Here is a 22,566-nt window from a genome sequence, read left to right as displayed (position 1 = left end):
GACACTGCAGAGTGGGACAGATTTTATTGTCCGAGAGGTTGCCCCTCCCTCGGAAACGTCACAGTTTGTGGGTATAAAGTATGAGTGAAAAAGGGAAAGCGCTGGAGTGTGTTTGAGGGTGGACTGCAGGGAGATAGCAGAGAGGCGCACTGACTCCATGAGCACAAATGGATGGAAGGAGTTTAATGCAATGGAGACACTGAACCGCGGTGCAGAGATTGGTGCCCTGTAAACTCTGGAAGAAGGGAAGGGATACGTGTATGTGGCGAGGGGGAATGAAGAGTAGGATAAAGAGTTTTGATGAAGAGTTGAGATTATTTCCAGAAATGGCACGGATTTGCTCTCATGCCAATGCGCATTTTGCAAAGATGAGATAGCACTTGAGAAAATGGGATTCCTCCAGGAACAGAACTCACTCACGACCTGAATGAAAAGAGAAAAGGGGATTCTATTCAAATCGGAATTTAGTTTTGTTTTTTGTTTTTCCGTTTTTTTACTTGACAAGCCTCGGTTGTGAGTGAACGCAGAGTGAAATATGAATCTGGGCAAAGCACTTCTGTTTTTCCTCCTCTCAAATTGTGTGACAATGATTCTGTCGCTATCCACTTGCACCACTGTGGACATTGACCACATCAAGAAAAAGAGAGTAGAGGCGGTTCGGGGACAGATCCTCAGTAAACTCCGACTGACCAGTCCTCCTCAAACAACAGGTCCGAGTCAAGTACCGTTTCAGGTTCTGGCCCTTTACAACAGCACCAAGGAGCTCATTGAGGAGCTGGGGAGAGACAGGCAGCAGAGTTGTGGTCAGGATAACACGGAGACTGAGTACTATGCCAAAGAGATTTATAAGTTCAACATGATCAATGGTCCACCAGAAAACAGTAAGTTTACTGCCTTTGCGATGTTTGTTGTATGTGTGTAAATTCGCATAAATAGCCTACTATCTCTACTATTTAGTTCTGGATGTGGGTGATTAAATATAGGCTATAGTTATTATTTGTAATTGGCAGCGAGCCATACAGCTAACCTTTTTAGCTGTACATACCCAAACCTTATCCAAAATACCTTGCCGTATATTTTTGTAAACGCACTTGTGCAAATGAATTTACGCCCATAAAACTAAATAATTGTATCTGGCCACCATACAAAACTATTATAAGTGAGGCAACACAGTCAAAAACAGGGATCCAATTTTTCCAGCTGGCGTTAAGTCCACTTGTGTCTGTGCAGCTTTTACGCACAGACGCGCCTGTGAGCAGTGGAGCGGCGCGCAAAGGAGAGGGCAAAGTAAACAGTCTAATTGGAATGAGCACCATTCCTCATACATACCTCACACCAAAGCCATGGGAACTCCAGCCTAAGTCTGATACATTCCTAAGCGGGGAAAATTCTCAGGCAGTTAAGTCTAGTAGCTATTTATTGCCAACTCCAATACCTAATTTCCATTTTCTGGCTGTGAGTTTCCTAATATTTTTCATCCACTGTTACGACTCTCTCGCTTCTATTTCCCCCTATTTCTGTCTAGTAGTGAGGAGCCGAGTAGCTCTGTGTTATGATCTAATTCCCTTGTTCATCCATATTGGTATTTCCTGTATAAACTATGGTCCATTGATTGTTCCAGAAATCAGAATCAGAAGCTCACCGAGCAGCTCGGTGCCGTGATTCTCCACAGTTTGTTTTTTAAGTGGAGGAGTTGGGATTTGTGCCTATTCACGGTCAGCGCCCAGTTAGTGCGTGGTGTTACCATTTTTTAAATCAACAGGTGTTTATGCTGCGCTGTGACATTGAGCAGAGCCTCCAGCATAAGCCCTGAATCAAATCCATTTCACAGGTCCCACAAAGTGCTTCTGACATTCAAAATACACAGCTCGGGGTTTATCCACTGGTCAGAGGTAGCCAGAGCTCCCAAAACAAACAAGAGGTCTAAGGAGTGGGATCAGTGATGGCCAGGTGCCCAGGACACATCACGCTGGCCTCATGCTGTAGCCCATACTGCAGGTGATAATACAAGACGTGAGGTTGACTTACTACTGGCCACACTTAGTGCACTAAACAGCTTATCTAAGGATGATATTACCCAAATTAACAGGGGTGCCAACATACATTAATTAGCATTTTCTCCTCCTTTCCATTGTGTAATCTTAAAAAGAGCATGGCATGTTTCACTATGTAGGAACATAATGTCTGTCACCTTGATAATTTTGCAGTGTAGTTCATTTTCATTCCTGCTGGATATAATGAGTTTTACATTCACTGTTTTTGGAAGGTGGGAGTTTTTGGGAAGAGAGTCAAGTTATGCTTTTTTCATGCCCAGTTAAAAAGTTAAACAGAAACTTTGCTCTCATACTTTAATGCGCCACACGCTCTAGACTACTTTTCCTAGACATTACTACTAATGCAAATCAATGTATTTGGTATTTATGAGAAGATGAAGCAGAACTGACACAGGGCAGCAATGCAGATGTGTCACCCATATACCTCACTGCCTATCATCATAAACCAAATACTGTTGAAGAAATACCTGAAAACATATTCAAACTCAAGTGTGACCTTTGCTGTTATGACACATAAAGAATACCACTGACTCTCAGATCTTAAAATTAGAAAGCTCAAGCCTTGCACATCGAAGCATGCAGTTTCAGTGAAATTTCAAGCCAATCATTGACTCAGTGTTGGGTCAGTAAAAAATGAGGATCAGCGCTGAGGACAGCAGGGTATCTGATATATGGGATAGTAGAAAGATGATGTCATCTGAACAAACGGAGACAGAGGTCTTTGGCCTGTTCCCAAAAAAACAGCATCTCTCCCCCAGCTCCCACGCCTTAACCATTTTTTGCTTTCTCATCCTTAATCAAGTGGGGAAAAAAGTTGTTTTTCTACAGAACAGAGCTCCTTCATATTATCTCCTCGACTTTAGCGGCCTGCTACAGTCAGTGTACATGCAGCCAAAGGAAGGGAGGAGAGAAATGGGGCCAGGCTTATTTCAGAGTTAAAAACCTTATCATAGTAACTTAATGTAAAAAAAAATTCTAACATTGGCTACTGCAATTTACCTAGAAGATTGTGCATTCATACTAGTACATTTCAAAAGAAATTTGTGTTGTCCCATATGAGGTCTAGACACCTCAGCAGCTGGCTAGCACCTGCTGCCTTATGCTTCCTATTTCCTTTGTTTACCTCCACAAAGCACTGGAGAGACTGACATCACGGACAATCCTCCAGGCAAAAGGGGAAATACTTTTTTTATCAGAGAGAAAAGGAGAAGAGAGCAGAAGAGAAGAGAGGAGAAAAGAGGAGAGTAAAGGGCAATCCCAGACCCAGGAGGCTGAGCGTGTGTCAGGGTGTGAGGTGTGGTCGACAGCATCTGGACGAGTCACTTTATGCGACTATTCAAAAATCTGTCCCCAGGCCTTCGTTTATAACTTCACCACAAAACCCCTCATTTAAAGCCTGTGTATGTTTAAATGAATTCAATCAATCAATCAACTGGGCATCATTTTGTTACCCAGACTTTTATATGTGACTATAAATACACTTTTGCAAGGGTGTTAATGTGACCGTCCCATCATAAAACTAAATTATCCATTTAGAATCTGATCTAAGATGAGTGTGTAACTTAATTAAATCAGTAGTCATAACAGTAGATATGATTTGTTTATAATGTTTAAAATATACAAATTGATATTTTTAGCTCTAATATTTAACATAAAAAAATCAAAATATTCCATGGATCATTACCAATGATTGAAGAAGTGGGAGCCCAGACAGGCTTTTTGACAGCATCACCACACTGCTCTTAGACAGCTCATGTAAAAATTGTAGAGGTCAGAAAATTAGTGAATGTATTTCATTTTAATTATGCAAGCAATCCCCTCTACTTGCCAACATGGAACAAATTACCTTTCAGACCCTTGGCAAAAATAAGCCATAATGTGAAATCCACCTAAAACCATTGCAATGGGAAAAATGAGGTCATCCAAAAGGAAACCAAAGACTTGATTAGAATTTCAAATCTCTCCCCTCGAAGTGGGGCTTTCCACCTTCTGTGGGGGAGGCAGAGGGGTGGTGGGGGGGGGGGGGGGGGGGGGGGGGGGGGGCAGTGAGTGAGGGGAGGAAAAGGCTACTGAGGTTTCCTCCTTATAGATTGTGTGGAAACACTGGACAGATATATGGCTGGGGATGAATGCTGAAAAGGTCACCTATAAATAGGGAAACTTACAAAAAAAACTTTGTGGAAATATCAGATAATGACTGGGAGGACGCTGAAATAGGATTATGGGTCAAACGAAGTACAGATACTTGGAGATGTGCAAGTTCCTTTTGCATGATGACACAGAAACAGCCGAACATCTGAGTTTCCATTGTCCAAAAAAAGCTCGAGGTGCAAATAAGCTAAAGGTGCAATGCCCCCTTTAACCACCAGCAAATCTGAGGCTTGGTAATAAAGCTTAAGCTTGGGGTAATAAATTAGCCATGGCTTGGCTGTAAATGACTGTTTCCACTTGGCTCGTAAAAAGTTTGCTATGTGCTTGTTTTGCTCAACACTGCATGTGCTTGGCCTGTTAAAATAATAAACTATTCAGTGGTATTATGGTATAAAAAAGGGTAAGGCTTCGGTGCAACAGGAAGTTTTTCAGATCAAATCACAACGTGGCCGTTTATTTAGCTGATTCCACTAAAGGTCAGTGTGGCACGCTATCACTCACACACACCCACATGCCATGTTAAGGTGTACAACAAGTAATTGCTTGTCAAGCATGCACCCAGTGGAGTTACTGTCATGATGGAGTCGCCCTCCTCCGTGGTTGCTCAGGTATTGTCAAGTTCCGGCACGTGAGCCTGCATGTTGCCGGCTAAACCTCTTGGTTCAAGGGAAATACTTGGCTTGTATCTGAGCCCTCAGAGCACCTGTTGGGCTCCAGAGTTGGTGGGTGGAGTGTGCTGCCGTCCCACTGCAGCCTGCTCAAACCACCACATGGGACATTTGGTTTTCATTTCATGACTTCAACTTGTTGCTGACTCGGACCGCACAAAGCATAAACAGATGGTTCGTGGTAATGGCTCACGCCTCCCTGGAATGGGCTAGAAATGGTTAAAAATGTGTTTTTTTTAATCTGTAGGCTATCTAAACTTGTAATGGGAAATCCTCTGCAAAAAGCTTATCAGTAATCGGAAGGTAAACCAATCCACCCCTGTAGAGATGTTTGTGGAAAGTAGGCTTTTGTCAAACATGCACACAATGAGGTAACAGATGAATAAGAGCTTAAAGGGATTGTGACAAAAGAAAAAGAGAGATTCAGTCTTATTGGATGTTCTTTTTTTTTTTTGTAAAGAAAGCCTAAATATTATTTTTAAAGCCAATCTTGAGTCATCATTTCCATTTTACCTGCAGATGACCTCCCCTACTGCCCTAGGGGTATCACCTCCAAGGTATTCCGCTTCAACGTCTCGACCATGGAGAAGAACTCCACCAACTTGTTTCGGGCCGAGTTTCGAGCTCTGCGGATCCCCAACCCCGGTGCCAAGAAAAACGAGCAGAGGATTGAGCTCTACCAGGTGTGTGAACTGACCGTTGGTTTCCACTGTTAGCAGAACACAGGGGGTAATGTGCTCTATTTCTCTCAGAAGGCTTATTGCTAAGAGCCTGTGTAGGTCAGCGAGGAAGATGAAAACATTTATATTAGGGTGTCCAACTCCCTCTCTTCTCTTTTTCAAGCGCTGATCATTATTCCATGTGCTTACAGTCAAATGGATTCTACATTAGAGCAAATTTAAGAGCTTGCACAGCCGTCTTTGAGAAACCCTAGATTACCATTCGACGATTTCTTCTTTCTGAGCTGTCAATCTCAAAGCAGTTGTCCATCCTTATTAGATCAAGTAAGGCATTATGCTTTCAACAGGGGGTTTATAGATCTGCACCTGCGTTTGTGTGTTTATGAGCATTTTGTGTTGTGTGTGTGTGTGTGTGTGTGTGTGTGTGTGTGTGTGTGTGTGTGTGTGTGTGTGTGTGTGTGTGTGTGTGTGTGTGTGTGGTGTGTAAAATCTGTTAGATTGTCTGTATGTAGGGTGGCAAAGCTTTTTTTTTTGGTTCGTTTTCCTCATTAATCTCCCGTGAGAGACTAGGAGTAATGATCAGGTTCCAACATTTCCTGCCAGGGAGACAAGCGTCTCCGGACTGCATACCACCTCTGAGGCAGACTCTGGCCAGCGCTGAATACAGACTGTCAGGCCCTCAGATTGTTTCCAGGGGCCTAGGAGGAGATAGAGGCAGGGTCACCCACTGGGGGAGTAAACGGAGCTGCTTGCTCGCCCCCACACTTTTCTGGCTGGAGCTGATTGGCATAGGGCTGACGCTGGCAGCCCTCGGCCCCTCGTTCCCACAGGAAGACAGATTAGATGCTGACAATGTTCAGGAACCTGGTTATCCTAGCTCTGCTGTGGGGCTAAGTGCTCATACCCACCACCCAAACACACATATTTCTCACTACTGATAAACACCTTTGTTCAGAGAAGTGCTGGTGCAGATATGAATGTCTAAAACTGCACAGTTGCAGTCAGACTGCATTTTCCTACAACCCTACTTTGGGGTCTCGACATGATAACACAGTTAGGACATGAATGCTTGCAGAGATACCTGCTTTCTGAACTGTGTGAGACTGCATCTGGAAGCCCGGCTCAAGTCAAAGTTTGAACTGCTGATGTGAAGGACAGCCAGGTTCTCATTGGCAGGAGGGTAACACGCAGGCATTAACTTGCAAAATGGGGATATCAACACAGGGAGTCACTTTTTCCATGAAGAGTAGACATTTGGCCCAAGGCATCCTAGAGAGTCTGGCTCAGACAGACAGCTCTGGTTCAGTGTGTGTGTGTGTGTGTGTGAGTGCATGTGTGTGTGTGAGTGTGTAAAAGAGAGAGAGAGAGAGTTTATGCAGCTGGGTCACATTTTCATCTCTCCGCACAGATCCTCCAGAAAGACGACCCCAAAGCCAAACAGCGCTACATTGGGGGCAAGAACGTCCTGACCAAGGGAATGCCTGAGTGGGTCTCTTTTGATGTTACAGAGACAGTGAGGGAGTGGCTGATGTACCGACGTGAGTGGGACACCTCAGTTTTTCCTTGCATCACACCTTATTACAAATCAATGCTCCTGCCAGAGAGCACAAGTTCATTTGAATTGAAGGATAATGGCCTCAGGGAGGAAAAATGTCAGCTTCTTACATCCTTCTGCTTTCGTTTCCCCATCAGAGACCAATCTTGGCCTGGAGATCAGTGTGCATTGTCCCTGCCACACTTTCAGGCCTAACGGTGACATTATCGAGAATGCCAATGAGGTGCTAGAGGTCAAGTTCAAAGGTGAGATTGCATTTAATACCTCTGTGATGGGAAAAATGAAGATGGTTTGAGGTTGTGTCCAAAATGTCAACCAATCAGACACTTTTAAATAAATGTACATGAAGAATATTAGAATCAGGGGAAAAGAAAACAGTCCTCAAGAGGAAAAATGACATTTAGGTAAAATCAACAATGGTTACAGTTGATTAGATAATAATAAGTGAGTCAGAATCAGTAGTTTTCAAATGTAGTGTGGTGTTCTTACTAAAAGGTCTAGCGGTTATGTGCCAGATTATTTTTTGGCAGGCATAGTGACGGATTTTGTTAACTTTGGACATAGCTAGGCTAGCCCACAGTTTCCAGTCTTTATGCTAAGCTAAGCTAACCGACTGCTGGCTATAGACTCATATTTAATGGACACATGGAACTCTCAGCAAGAAATCAAATGCGCGTATTTCTCAAGATATAACTACTCCTTTAAATATTTTTTGCTTCTTGATGAAAATAAGGTTGTGTACTTTCATCATTTTTCATCAACTTGGGGATCAATAAATTGGGTGTCTATAAATACTCTTCTCTGATTAAAAGTCCTATTGTGTGACTGCATGTAAGTCTCAGTCTCTCCTGTTCTGCATTGAGTACAGACTCTTTCTTCTGTAGGCTTCCAAGTTTTTGTGTGTCATGGCCTTTGACCAGAATGTGCTCACTCAGTCTGCACTTTGTCAGGATTTGTCGCCGTTTTTGATCACTCATTGTGAAAAGATGTTCTGCCAGTTTGTGTTCTGGATCAAGGACCGGATAACAAATCAGTTTATTTGATTTGTGTTTGAGTCGCCTAAATTTCCAGATAGACATCTTGTGTTTGTTGAAACGTTAGGTTTACTGTGATTAGCACCATTGAGGTATTGCTAGTCTTCAGGTGATTTGCATTAGTGGGTTACAGGACCAGTTGATGAAGAGTTACAGTTTCAGATTCTTCCAAAAATCTTATTTTTTGATAATTAGTTATCAGTGGATATGAACACTCATTGGTTGGTCATTAGTACTCATGATGTTTGATATGGCCCAACAAGACTCTTTATACATTTGGTGTAATCATGTTTTCGCAGAATGGACCCTATACTTTACTTCTACAAGGAACAGTGGATTAAATTAAAGTCAAGTATTTTATATCACACTCCAATTACTGTACTTATTCTATATTTTTAAGTGTAGCATACTTATCAACATGTGCCTCAAGCAGCGATACTCATTGAGGTCTCTCTGGTAAGATAATGGGCTTCCTTTTTACAAAGAAGAGAGACATAGAGCATGGGAATACAGTTGATCTGGTATCTCACTTAGCATTGGGGCCCCCAGGCCCTCGGTCCTGGGAACACTCCCGACTGGCTTGGCCACAAGGAATGTGCTGCCACGGCGCTCAGACGTTTGGCCCCGAATTAAAGAGGGGCCAACATATCCACCAGCAGCATCTCTCCTGAGATATCCACTGCTTTAGCTATCAGGGGTAGATTGGATGAGCAGACGTAGGCCCAGGGGGGAGAACGGAGGAAAGAAGGAAGTTAGGGACCAGTGTTGAATAAGGAGAAGGGTGAAAAGTGAGCCAGAAATGAAATGAGTGGAGCTCAGCCCGGAGATGATTCTCCTGTAAAAATTACACTAATTAGAATCAAACTGTGGTTTGACTTAAGTCAGCTCTCAACAGATCTTTGTTTTTGTGCTGTTGGTTTTTCTTTGTATCCTCCTTACTAACTTACTTGCTCCTGCAGGTATGGAGGCAGACTATGCCGATTCTAGCCGTGTGAAAAAACCAAAGGAGCAGCTCTACCCCCACCTCATCCTAATGATGCTCCCTCCCCACAGGCTAGATGCCCAGTCCTCCTCCCGCAGGCGCAAGCGGGCACTTGACACTAATTACTGCTTCAAGTAAGGCACATTTCTTTAACCTGGAAAATGTAATGCAGCGCTTGGACTATTGTTTATTGTCTTTAACTTTCTAAAATAATGTCTCTGGCTGCACCTGCACTGCCAATTTTGGAGATTTGAGTACTTGTTAGAAGACAGATTGTGGGCTATAGTTAAAAAAGTGACCACTATTACTGCCTTGCGGGCGGTGGTGTCTTATTGTCAAGTTGTACTGTACACCAGCCAAGGCAACATGAAATGGAAATATCAGCTGTCATGTCTCAAAAAGATGGCAGAGAAGAAGAGTGCATAGGCACAGGATACATAGGATAAGCTTTTGTTAATCAGCTAGACGAGCATGACAGAGGTATTAGCTGATACAAGTCAGGATCTGTCCCAGAACTAGCAAACGCTACCTCCTCTTACACGCCGTCTCCTCAGCTCTGGATTTCCTCTGTCAGGCTGACAGACAGCACCAAGACACCTGGGCTGACTCCAAGAGGGAAAATAAGGGCACACCTAAGAGTGGAATTTCTTAACTTCTCTCATCTCTGGCAGAGAGGCCATAGGAAGGAAAATGTATGCTTAAATTTGTTTGTAATTAGTGAAATGAAGAGTGTAATCCCTTCTCCTTTCTTGTCTGCAGCAATTATGAGGAGAACTGCTGTGTGCGACCACTATATATTAATTTCCGCCAGGACTTGGGCTGGAGGTGGATCCATCAGCCTGAAGGGTATTATGCTAACTTCTGCTCCGGCCCCTGTCCTTACCTACGCAGTGCCGACAACACCCACAGCTCGGTGAGACAAAGTGCCACACCACATTTTAAGTCATGAATCTGTTTGGGAGATGTGTTTGCTGAGCCCATTCACCTTCTGCTTTCTTCTACAGCTGCTGAGCTTATACAACACCTTGAACCCAGAGGCCTCTGCCTCACCCTGCTGTGTCCCTCAGGACTTGGAGCCCCTCACCATCCTTTACTACGTGGGTCGCTCTCCAAAAGTTGAGCAGCTCTCCAACATGGTGGTCAAGTCCTGCAAGTGCAGCTAAACGGATTTGGGGCACCAGCGAGAGACATGGGATGTGACGGCTCCCAGAACTACTCAGGAGCGGGTATGAGGGGTTAAGGGGGGGAGGGAGGCGAGGTACGGTTTGTCCTCCATTCACCCTCCTTCAGCCTTGCCCGAGCTGTCTCATGAAAATCGTAACCCTGCCGACAAGATGCGGCCCACCACTCTGCTCACAATCATTGGCACCATTTACCCAGAAGACTCGTCAAACACCACTTCACTAGCGGCGCCCTCGAACCCGTCAGACCTCTTGTTGACGTTCAGCAATCGCCTTTCTCATCAGTGTTTCTCGTGTTTTATTTCATATGCCACCATTTCGAACAGCTTGTACCTCAGTGTTCATGATATTTCATGGTATCCAAAGCCTGTTTTCAATGAAAGAGGAACAGAACAAAAAATTGTCTCGTGATGACCACCGCATTCTTAAGGACATTCAAAAAAGAGAAAATGACTTAGCATGCAGACTGAACTCAGCATGATAGGATTTGATCAAAGAGGGTAAAACAAAATGATGGTTTGCTGAGAGCAAATACATCCTTCGGCCAATCACGCACCGCCCTGACACACAGGACACGTTTGGATGTCCGAGCTGGAAACTGAGGCTGTGCACGCCACAGCTATCTACACTGTTTATTTAGGATTAAATGCCGTTGAATAAAAAATGATCTTAGGAAAAAAAAAAAAAGAAAACATGCTGGAAACCAACCTTTATTCAAAAGTAGTATTTCCATGGTTATGTTTACCTCTGTAATGCAACAGGATGGTGATTCCAGGGATTGTTTCATTTTACAGTGAAGCCTTTCTGTTGTATGAGACAATGTATGTCACTACGTGAACACTTAACTAGATCACAAACTGTAAATGTTTTTTTCTTATTACTCTTGGAAACACTTTTTTTTTAATTAAAAATGGACAGTTGGATAGAGTTGTTCTATTTTTGTTATTGTTGGAGGGTTTTTTTGTTTTCAGTATTTTAGAGCACTTTATTTTAAAGGGTGATGGAGTCAATTTAGATGACAAAAGTGAAGAAATCAACCACTTCCACTGTACCTAATGTTGAACAAATACTGTACATTTACTGACACAATCAGCATGTTTTAATGTATTCTACATATTCATGTCATTGTTGTTTGCTACAAACAGCTTAAATGATTCCAAAAATATTACATTTCCATGCATGTGTATTGTAAACAATCAGGAAAAGAACAGATTAAAATATTGGACTGTAAACAACACTGAATCACCACAGTAGAATATACACACTGATTTGGATTCTACTGTCGGATTCTTGTAATACAGCATGCACTGGTTTTAATAGCAGGAAATCCACAACATGAAGTTTAACATCAATCACTGCAATTTTTACAAAATACCATCTAGTAAGTGTATTAAAAACAGTACTGTTGTACTGAGTTGAAAACTGCAATCTGTGCAAAACCACTCTGATGATAATCATCAGCTGATATGATGTGACATGCATGAAATTCAAGTATTTCTGACAAAGTCATTATAAACATATGCTCAATCGAATGATATATAATAGAGATGTTATATTCTATTAACACACCCTGAGAGAACTCACTATATGGTCCCAAGCAACAGACTATCCACAAGGATATTTGTCTGCTGGTGCAGCATTAACCTTCATTGTAGGCAAGGCTGTGCATAACCATAATTCCTCTTTATGTTATGCTTCAAGCTACAGAAATGGCCTTGAAGGCCTTTTTTTGACAATGTACAATGTTAATGCAATAACACAATAATTTACTTATTAAGACAAAAAATATTAAATTCGGTCCATCCATGAAAACATCAACATCTCTTAACAGTTCACAGGAATAATCACTACTGTATTCTTGATACAAAACTTAAATATCTGTCGACCCTGCAACAATGTTACATCATCACTGAAAACAGAGAACAAGGCAGAAACTAATCTCAGTAACAATCAGAATTTCCTTTTCGTTCCTTGAAGGAGAGGATGTAATACTTTAACACATCCTTTAGTGAGGACAGGGTGAGAGGTGAGAGTCTGATTTGGCAACTGTCTGGATTCCGACAACGACTGGGAGTCAGAGTGTCTAATGCCAGAAGCCACACATGAAAGGAACCTCCCTGCATGCTCAACATTCATGGCAGAAAGATGAGAAACTGCTCAGGCTACAATACTTGTCAAAAACTCATCAGATGTCTCTCACGGACAAAGCCCCCATCTAACCTGCTTGTTTAACTTTTTAGGGGGGGGGATGTACATGAATGGCAAGGAGTGCACATGCAAAATGCCTGCAGGGCTCGAAGAACCATCTGCTGAAGGCTATCTGTCTGTGAAATCTTTTTGTGGCATCAGCAGCATGGAGAGAATGAGGGCGGGCAACTGTTGGGATATATACTGAGTGCCAAGGGGGATGAGGGGGGTGGGGAGTGCTGAAAAGGCCATCTGATGTTGAGCTGCGCAACAAAATCCCAACCTGCGTCAAAGCTGGGCATTCCTGGCCTGGCGGACTATCCTCTTGCATGTCTGTGGCTGTATCAGAGAGAAATTAATAGGACCCTGTTCGATGTCTGGCATGCTTTCATCTGTTGCTGTTGTCCTTTCCCAGAATACACCTCTGTGATGTGGGTATGCAGTTACATGCAGAGACACCTGTCGGGCCAGCAGAGCGGCAGGATGTGCCTCTGGTCACTTTCCTGTCATCTCTGTCCGGGCTCCTGGGCCTGGAACAGCTTGCGGTACACAGAAAGACCTGAGAAGCAACAGATGAGAGAAAAATGAATAAAGGAGGTGGAAGGGCAGCACTCCAAAAACAAACAGAAATGTTCAGGTCAAAACCTAAAAGACTTCCTTAAGAAGTGGTGAATGTTGTGTTGATTCTTTTAATTATTAATGGTCAAGGTGGTTGATGGTCAGGTTTACACCTGAACACGGGAAGACCAGCAGATCTTCTCAGTCAGCTCAGCCTTTTGTCTGGCGGTCCCTTCACTCACAGCCCCTCATCCTATCGCCTGGCGCTTGGCCAGGCATCCAGTAGAAAAGGCATTCCAAATACAGTTAGAGCTGCCGTGTTTGTGCTCCCAAACAGTATTCCCTTTCATTCCCTCTCTGCACACTCTGTTTATTTTGGTGCTCTTTTACACCGTGGAGCCTGACTGAGCTGGAAAACGAAAACATCTCCCTGACTTCCAATCCGATGACATGAGCGCTGGAAGCAGCTTCCTCTAGCTCAGCAAAACAGAGATAAAGTGACAATATTCTCTCTTACAATCCAAACTCCAAATGACACTTAGAGCTAAAAATGTCAAACAAATGACGCAAAGAGTTTAATCGACAGCAAATTAACCCAAAAGATCTGACAGATGTGACTGTGATCCACCATAACTAATTATTAATCAACAGTTTGAATCTTTGCAACAATAGTTCTTATAAACACACATCTCTTATTACATCTGCTTATCTACTATTAAAATACATTACTCAAAGAAAGTGATCCATCTTTTTCTTTAAAGAAAGCACTTTGAATTAAACAACCATTAGCTTACTTAATACATCTGAGAAGGGGATGACAGCCAATAACTACCTTTCTTCCCCTCAACAATTCACCACACAGTCTCATTTTGACAGAGAGAGGCTTAAGCTATTCGTCCTGACATTATCACACTCCTATTAATATGGCACAAGTGCAGCCTTCATTTCCTTCTCAAACTGAAAGCAATAAATCTTCCCCCGGTCACCGGCTGCAGAGGCATGAGAACTTGAAGAGAGGGGAAGGAGTGTAAAACACATGTGGCCGATATAACCTGTAAGCTTTGATAGTTCCTCATCAAAATTCTGCCCTCATTTCGTGTCACAAGTGAACAGCAGTGACGCACAGAAGAAGTGGGGAAAGAAGGGGGTTGAGCAGGAGCAGGAGCAGGAAAAGTTTTTGGAGGATGAAGGGAGAGCTGTACGAGTGCAGAGAGTGCACAAGAGAGAGATAAAGGGAGAGTGTGATTAATGATGGTTGACAGCTGATCATAGAGAATGCTCTCCATTTTGACCCGCTCTAACTCCCTGTCAGAGTCGATCAGGGGAGCTCAGTCATCTCGCTACAAAGGTAAACTGGGCAGGCAGAAAGACCTGACTCACTCCTAAGCTCCACAAAGGCTGTGCCCCTTCTAATAACACCCTCCCCCCTCCTAAACCACACTGAGTCTCTGTTCAACTCCCACTTCCATTCTCAAAGCTGGGATAAACCTGCCCTGCTAACTGGGTTTGGTACTAGGATTTTTTTTTCTCTCTTCTCTCTCTCTTTTTTTTTTTTAGTTAGAAGCGAAGCATCTCCCCCACCCTTTGCGCCCTAAACGATGGAAAAAATGCATTCATGAAATTCAGAAGCTGCTCCCAATGGATCCAGTTACAGTAATTGATGAGTTTATAAGATGTTTGTTAACCTAAGCCAGCCTTCATACTTAAGGGGGGAAGAGGGAGAATGAAAAGAAATGTTCTGGTCACAGACACACGCACACATATTTTTGGGCGGTGCGCAGCTACCGTACTTTTCCGACAGCTCGGTTTGGACAAATGTAGACTGATCTCTGGTTCGGCTTTGTGACTGTGACACTCACATGAAGTGATGAATGGTGTGATTTGCTAATGCTAATGTATGGTATGAAAAAAAAACCCTTGATCAGGCAAACAGATGTGTGCATCAGCGCAAACTGCTTAATTTCACTGCAATAAGCTCAACACTTTGCTCAGCTCCCAGCGACTCAGGATGGAAATAGTTGTGCAAGTACTGAAAGATGACAGGACACACATGAGTGCATGCACCCACAATTGCAGTGCATTACCCACAATAAACTCAGCAAGGCCTGAGCTACACTTTCAATCTCTTGGTGTGATTTCTGGGGTGCAACTGGACAAGGCTTTTGGCAGATGCATGGCAATTACGACTGGGGAGGAATGGCCAACAGATGGGAATACCCCATCACTGGATCTCATTACAAAAGAAAGATGTCATCACTTTTATGCCTCTTTATCCTTCAACAGTAATCTGACCTTTAGTCTTGGACACATTGAGACTATATGATCAAACAGTAAACTACACTGGAGACTTTTTTTTATTTTTTTACTTTTGTTTTGGCTGCTTCGACTCTACTTGGCATGAACTCTAAAGAGAACGACGGCACAAGTCATTTCAATCTGATAAGCAATAAAACTTCACTTCTGCACTGAGATTCTGTTTAAAGTTTGTACAATAGTTACTTTTATGACAATGTAGTTGTGCAAAAATACATTTACACATCCCCTGCACCACTGAGCGAGCAGGACCTGGGTAAAAATATCCTGTGGTGCTTATCAGTCCTCCATGGGGAATGTCCACTATGCCTGTAATCACTGACACTGGCATAGAGAGGGCATAACTTCCCCTCCGCCCGAGGACCGCAGTGCCAGTGGGCCAAGTTACAGCACGGTACTAAGCACGTGTGGAACTGCAGCGCCAGACCCACCTGTTTTACCGCAGATGGCCTCGTAGACCATATGCTGGTCGCTGGACACGGTTCCACTGGCTGAACTCTCCATGGACGTCTGCCTGTTAATCAGACACAAGATATGTGTGAGTGGAGAGCAAAGAAAGACCCTTCCCCTGTAGTCTTGTGCAGTGACAAACTGGATTTAAGAAGGTCATGCTTATCACCAAAACTGTTAGGACACCTCACTCAGTGCATTGTTCTACTCTGAGATAAATATTTAAACAAATATATAAACATGATTAATGGCAACTTGTGATTGCGTGTGCGTGTGTGTGTGTGTGTGTGTGAGACGTCTGATGAGCCACTTAACAAACTTGAAATAGCCACTCTGAGTGTGTAGTCAGAGGAGCCCAGTAGGGGTTAAGTGTTTACTGAGTGCCTCTCATGAGCTATTGTGACAAGAAAGGGGCAAATTCCTTCTTCTTGTCCTGGGTGATGTGTTTTTCTGTTGATTACTGAGTGTGTTTCACTGCGGAAAATAGCTATAGATAGAAAAGTCACATTCACACAGGGTGAAGAGTGAATACAATGGTATTTTCTCAGTGTATTTATATCAAAGAGGTTTGTAGAGAAGTCTGGAGATCATAGACAACAAATTACAAAGCCTTTTTTCACATAATCAGACAGCAAACACAGTGTTTTTTGTGGGGTAAACCATTAGAAGAGCTGGTGAAGCATGGAGCAGGAGCAGACATGTCTGTAACCTTATACATTAAATCTGTTAAGCATTTTTTAGGGGGGAACAATAAATAAAGCTTAGCTGGCATTAACCTCTCGCCCCGTAACATCAGCTTGCCAAAGGAGCATTAACAAGGTAATGAGGGTACACACAGCCTCCTTGTAAGGGGCTGCACAGTTGTTCTTTCATACCATTACACAACCACAAATAGAACTGGCCCACTTTAAGCGTGGCATACCTCGACAGGAAGCAACCCCTTTCATATTGAGAGAGGAGGGGGGGAGAAAAAACTTGACCTCTGGGTTCTTCACATCACTTTCTTTGTCAACAGTCTCTCATTCTGTCGCTTCAGGAATCGGGCAGCCGGCTTCACTGTAGGTGGGAGCTAAATCTGAACTTGTATTGTACCAGCCCAAATGAAACATGTTTTAAGTTTGTAGTAGTTTTCAGACTGACCAAAGGGGATAAAGTTTAACCATAAACACACTTTTGGCAGCTTCTGTGTGTGTACAGTATCCTGTGAAAATAACTACTGTTGTGGCTGATTAATAGGGAGTGAAAGCAGCAGCAAGGCTGACATTAATGGTGCTGCTGTAATTGTCACCCTATTAGTAATGCCACACGACAGGCCGGGTTTCCGTAGTTACAGCTGCAACTAGCCAAACCTCGCAAACAAAATACCAAACAGGCTCATTTATTTGTGTTACAAATTGCTCCTTTCAAAGCCTTCACTGAAGTCATACCACTTTGATTCCTTGCAGCCCCTCAAGTTGGCAGTTGTGGTATGTTGATAGACCAGGGAGCCCTGCCCTGCTGAGTATGATACTGACATTTCCAAGTGCACTGCATGTTAGTAAGGTAAAAAAAGCAACAACAAAAAATCTAAGGCACAATATTAAGTCACTCAGGACTCTCGCCAAGGTCTCTTCATCCCTATTTTAGTCTTCAATTAAAATTCAGTGCTGACGAGTTCTTCAGACCAATCACTAGACAGGAGTCAGCATTTATACACTGAGCTGATTGGATGGTGTTCATGTGAACAGCGAGTCCCACTTTTAGGCTTTCTAACAGAGGGAATCGTTTGGCTGCACCGACAGAAATCTTCACTCCATTTCCCTTCCCAAACAAGACCAAAAACCGAACGTCACTCTGACAAATACATTCCACTAACAACTATCAGTGATCATCTGTGGTGCATAACTCGAGGGAGAAAACAGGCAAGGTCAGAGCTGGTGAATTTGTATCAAAGTGTTGAGTGAGTTGGCTAGAGGAAGGTGTTTGAAGGGCTGCATAACCTTGAACTGTTTGAATACAGCACAGTGATTCTATTATAAGTTGGAGGAGCTTAGACCTACACTGGGATGCATTTCAGATGTGCCTCAATAACAGAGGTATTGAATTGCCCCTAAAATGAGCGCTGGAAATAAAGGGAAGCAACTTATTATCCCACCATTCTCTGCAAACAATCATCTCCCTCTCTCCTGGACAGAATTTACTTTTCTCTGTCATTCTTTTTTTAAATATTTTTTTATTTTCCACTCTCTTTATTCTTTCTTTTCATTGTTTCCATCGGTGCATTTTTGGTCCTGAAGCTTCCGTTTTTCCCACACTCTCCCCTGTCACACTGGTCGACCGCAAAAATGCAGGACAGAGGAGAAGAGTGTGAGGGGGCTCTGGAATTCCACATGCAGTGGGTAAACACGGCGACTGCCAGGAAGACACACACACAGGAGCAAACACGGCACCTACCCGGCTGCCCTAACCTATACAACAACCCCTGCCCCTCTTAACTCTTCACTTGCCAGGCCTCTGACGGCACAGTTTGTCCAGTCAAATAAGATGCAACACGTCAGCAGAAAGAGGGCTTTTCTCAGCGCTACTACCTGCAGGTCTCAGCCACATTAAAACCACCAGAGGTTACGGTCTAAACTCATTTAAGACACAGAAACAAATACTTCTTTCAGCTGTCGTTCCAATCCATTTGTGTCCTTTCCTCTTACACATTAGACGAGTGTGAAGAGCCCTTCACCACTGCAACAGCGTGCTTTAAACAAACAACCGGCCTTGATCACAAAGGTTTGCTGTGTTGTTGTGTAATTTGGCCAGATATTGCAGTAATAAAGTAAGCATAAACTAAGTGAGGGAAATAGCTGAGAGTTCAGCCCTGTTTCACTCCTTTCCTTTTATTTTCCCTTCTGTGCTCTTCAGCTTATCTCCAAACCAAACAGGATTTAAATGTCGCTCGGAGCCCGGGCCCTTCCATTGAACCACGCTCTGTTTACGGTTCAGGCAGAAATCAGGCCTGTGATGAGGTTGTTTACTGAACAGGCAGATACACCCTGCAGCCAAAAGACTGGGAGCACTCCGCACATATTCTAACTCTCATTAGCATTAGCTGTGTCCTCTTGAACTCTCCGATCCCATGCACTCTGTCCGACTCCACAAGCAGGGTCCAATCAATGGCACTGCACTGCAATCACTTAATGTGGTACAAATTACAGGGCGACTTTGTTCAACTTTCAGCTATACTCGATTTAAGCAACAATAAGAGTCAGGGGTAAATGCACCGACTCGGTTGAAGAGCTGGTCTTACTTGATGAGGCGCTTTGTTGCTGTTTTCCTGATCTGGCCCTCTCGGGCACTGCTGGGTGGCTTTGGAGCAAGAACAGGTCTAACACAGGTCTGGATGTGGCTGTAGCTTTGACTGTGATTGGGTCGAACATAAAGGCTGGATGGAGGGCAGCTGGATGGGTTGGTGGGAGCCTGGGCGGGTGGAGCGCTTGTCTGGTCTGAATGTTGAGTCTGAGAAAGAAGAAAGACAACTGTTATTTAAATGAACTGTGCATTATGAGTTTACTGGTGGCTGAAGTCTTATGGACAGTATAAGGGTGTCAGTACAGTAAAATTAGTTGTTAATGGTGATCTCTCACTGGTCAACCATTACCAATCCTGCTATTGCAACATTTTGATTTAAAGCCGTATTTACTGAACCAGCGTCATATTCATCGTCTACAAGTGCAAAAACAAAAACAATACTGCAAACAGGTATTCAAATTTGCACACTGGTACCTTATGTCTGCTAACTGAGCAACTGTGATCACAATAACAAAGCATTTTGTCAGCTAACTTCCTGTTCTTGGGTCTGCCAGCTGTATTAACATACAACGGTTTGGAGAATCAAAGGCTGTTTGCATCATATTAATGCTACAAGTTACACAGCGAGAAGACGTGATTTGACTTTGCAGAGAGAGAATAAGTTGATGGAGTTGAGCATGGTGGCCAATCTGTCTAAAATTGTAATGAGTAGTTCCAACTTTGCAGGACTTTTTGACAAAACTAAAAATGGAGATCAAATTAACTGCCTGAAACAGACCACTCTACATCACTTTAAGTCATCCTAATTTAATGAACTTTGAGGAGAAAGAAGCTTATTGAAGAACCACAAGCCAAACTATTACTCTGCACCAATGGAAGTGGTGCCAGGGGGTTATTGTATTGACCCAAATGCATGTGTGTATTTTTGACAGAGCTCTACAGACGCAGCAGCTATAGTAAAATATGTTTTTAATAACAACTCAGATGCCATAAGCATATCAATTTTATTTATCAAATTAAATTGCGATGTGGCACCTCTGGAGCTTAATCCCAAAACATATTGACGAGATAAACATGCTGCTAGTAATTTCGACACGAAAATCTTTCAATTTGATAATATTATAGGTGCACTATTAGCTAAGGTAGCCGCCACTTCTGGTGTTCCACAAGTATCAATTCTAGGCCCCTTTCTACTTCTAATATATGGAAATAATATGGAATCTGTGACTGGTTGTAAGCTTTCTGTATGCTGATGATCAGTTTTTGATAAATACTTTAACCTACTTGGTCAAGAAATGTTGAAATCGAATACATGACTAGTTGTCTTTAATTGCATCTATGTCAGACTGAATCTCCTGTATTCTGCTTGCCTCAAATAGCAAAACAGCCCAGATGCAAGAATAGGTCATGTATGGCCGTGATATGATCGAGCATGGAAGTGCATATAACTTTAAATACTGTTATCTCTCAAAATACTATCACGGTCACTTAATATTGTACAATATGTGTTTCAATTTTGACAAAAACAGAATCTTTTAAATTTAGGCCTTCAAATCATTTTAATGTTTAATTATTGTTTATAAGGTTGAGTCTGGTATTGGTTTCAGTCAAAAAGTAGTATCATCAAACTATTTTTAAAGTATATTTTTAACTTTTATTTTAATACAAAATAATCAAACCAAACACTAAAAGAGGAATAAGATACAATCACATTTGGATAGGCTCAGTCATGGGAAAAAAGTGGTCTCTGGTTATTAAGGTGAGTCATAGTACTTGACATGAGTTAGTGCAGATATTAATGAAATGCCATCCAAAATCAAAACATGCTCAACTTTTTTTTTGCGGTTGGCTGCACTAAAAAGCAAATTCTTCAAATTATTTGTTTGTTTATACAAGATCTTTTGGCTTGGGAAGAAAGAAAAATACCATTTTCTTTCTGACATAATATTTAAGAGCCACATTTCACTCTGTCCTTGCAGTGCTGGGGAAAGCTTTGCATACATTCCTTCCACATCTCATGTCTATGCTATTTTCTCTACAGCTTTATACGGCTATCTAACAAGCTAATGGTTTTCCAGCTTCACAGTGCAGTTGTTCAAAGGGTCGGCAGTGTGACAGAGGATATCTGATGTAATTTCTTTGTTGATAAATGAGAAGCTGCGTTTCCAGGTTGCAAGGCCTATGGCCGCAATTCAGTTTGAGTGGGGCCAGGAAGGGCACCTTTCTTTGGCTGCCAGGTGGCCTCGGGCCAAGCCTGTGGAGGAGCCGCACAGTCTGCACCCAATAACTGGAACGTGGACTGGAGCACCGGAACAGCCCCACATCTCTTTCTCTCTCACAGAGGACATGCAAATATGTGTACATGGACGCTCACACTCTACCCAAATGCATTAATTCATTTTCCCATGGGACCAAGAAAGCCAGAAAGGTGTGTTAAGTGATATGAAGTACATTTGTATGAAAGAGAGAACATTTGATATGAGTTTAAGTCAAGTTATTGATTGTTTCCCAGTCCTGCAAAGAAAGGTTTCAATAATTTTCTTCAAATAAAAAAGAACTGGTTAAATAGAAACATATACAGAATGAAGACTTTAGTTTTCACTGGCAGAAAGATGCCATGCAGGTGGAATGAACAGGGAGTAATGGCAAGGATTTTAGGGAGGGCTGTCAGATTCGATGGTGAGACAATCATATCCAGAGTCGGCCCTCCTATGACCTCAGTTTGTGAGGGTTGAACAACAGGATAACTCTGTCTCAACAGTGCATGTACTTCACTTTACACACGCAGTCCTTGATGCCACAAACCATGTCAGATTGTACGAGATATTCCTGCCTCCATATGCTCAGAGGATGACAGGACATGTCCACAATAAGAGCGACTTTGGTCAAATGTGTTTGAACTCTGAGACGGGTAACGAAACAGAGGAAAGGGATCGCTTTCATAAAGTGCCTTGCGTAAGGCTGCCGGACCAAGCCAAGAGAAATATCACATTAATCGCATTAATTAAGTCCCGACCAAGATGATGAACAAATAATGACGTGAGAGCAACTGCATTACTCAGGACAGATCGGAAGAAAATCGGTGGATCAAGTCATTCCACTCTATGCACTCCTCTGTCTCTTTTTGTCCCCATCCACAAAATCTGCCCGAAAATGAATAAATACACTCTTCCTGTTAATATCCTCTTTCAGAGAAAATGTAGAGAAAGACGGGGAACCTATCGTTTTCCTCCAAACACTAAAATTACTCTGTTCAAAATGACTGTAATCTCCTTCAGTAAACAGGCAAATCACATCTGTCACGGCTAGTCAGGCATGACTGAAAGGTTTTTTGTCGCTACATTATTACCACTGAGAAAATCATATTCCAAACTTTTATTTGTGCTGTAATGGCAATACAAACGGAGCTCAAATCTGATATGAACAGTAATGGTACGACTTACTCATAAAAAAAACTTGTGATGGAACCTCTCT

The 22,566-nt window shown here is 42.7% G+C and overlaps 2 protein-coding genes across 2 annotated transcripts in view; one reads left to right on the top strand and one right to left on the bottom strand.

The window, feature by feature from the left end:
* The first annotated feature begins 122 nt into the window (after positions 1–122).
* Positions 123–11,228, top strand: tgfb3 (transforming growth factor, beta 3). The gene is made up of 7 exons (XM_062439878.1): positions 123–881; positions 5,393–5,556; positions 6,962–7,091; positions 7,246–7,353; positions 9,102–9,258; positions 9,884–10,037; positions 10,129–11,228. The coding sequence occupies exons 1-7, from the start codon at positions 536–538 to the stop codon at positions 10,285–10,287; spliced, it is 1,218 nt and encodes a 405-aa protein (XP_062295862.1). The 5' UTR covers positions 123–535; the 3' UTR covers positions 10,288–11,228.
* Positions 11,229–11,366: 138 nt separating this feature from the next.
* ttll5 (tubulin tyrosine ligase-like family, member 5) overlaps positions 11,367–22,566 on the bottom strand; it is a 52,409-nt gene continuing 41,209 nt past the window's right edge. The window contains exons 29-31 of the mRNA XM_062439879.1: positions 19,091–19,299; positions 15,795–15,877; positions 11,367–13,051 (exon numbers count right to left, since the gene is read on the bottom strand). Of these exons, the coding sequence (XP_062295863.1) occupies positions 12,999–13,051; positions 15,795–15,877; positions 19,091–19,299 (345 nt within the window). The 3' untranslated portion in view covers positions 11,367–12,998. The remainder of the gene's footprint in view (positions 13,052–15,794; positions 15,878–19,090; positions 19,300–22,566) is intronic.

Source organism: Scomber scombrus, chromosome 19 (genome assembly GCF_963691925.1).
Source record: "Scomber scombrus chromosome 19, fScoSco1.1, whole genome shotgun sequence".
Classification (NCBI taxonomy): Eukaryota; Metazoa; Chordata; class Actinopteri; order Scombriformes; family Scombridae; genus Scomber; species Scomber scombrus.
Note: the sequence above shows the minus strand (reverse complement) of the source record. Positions and strands in the feature narration are given on the sequence as shown.

Coding starts and splice junctions, on each gene's coding strand:
- tgfb3 (XM_062439878.1), top strand. CDS start 536: ATGAATCTGGGCAAAGCACTTCTGTTTTTCCTCCTCTCAAATTGTGTG. Junction 7,354..9,101: donor GCTAGAGGTCAAGTTCAAAG/GTGAGATTGCAT, acceptor TTGCTCCTGCAG/GTATGGAGGCAGACTATGCC. Junction 10,038..10,128: donor CCGACAACACCCACAGCTCG/GTGAGACAAAGT, acceptor TTTCTTCTACAG/CTGCTGAGCTTATACAACAC.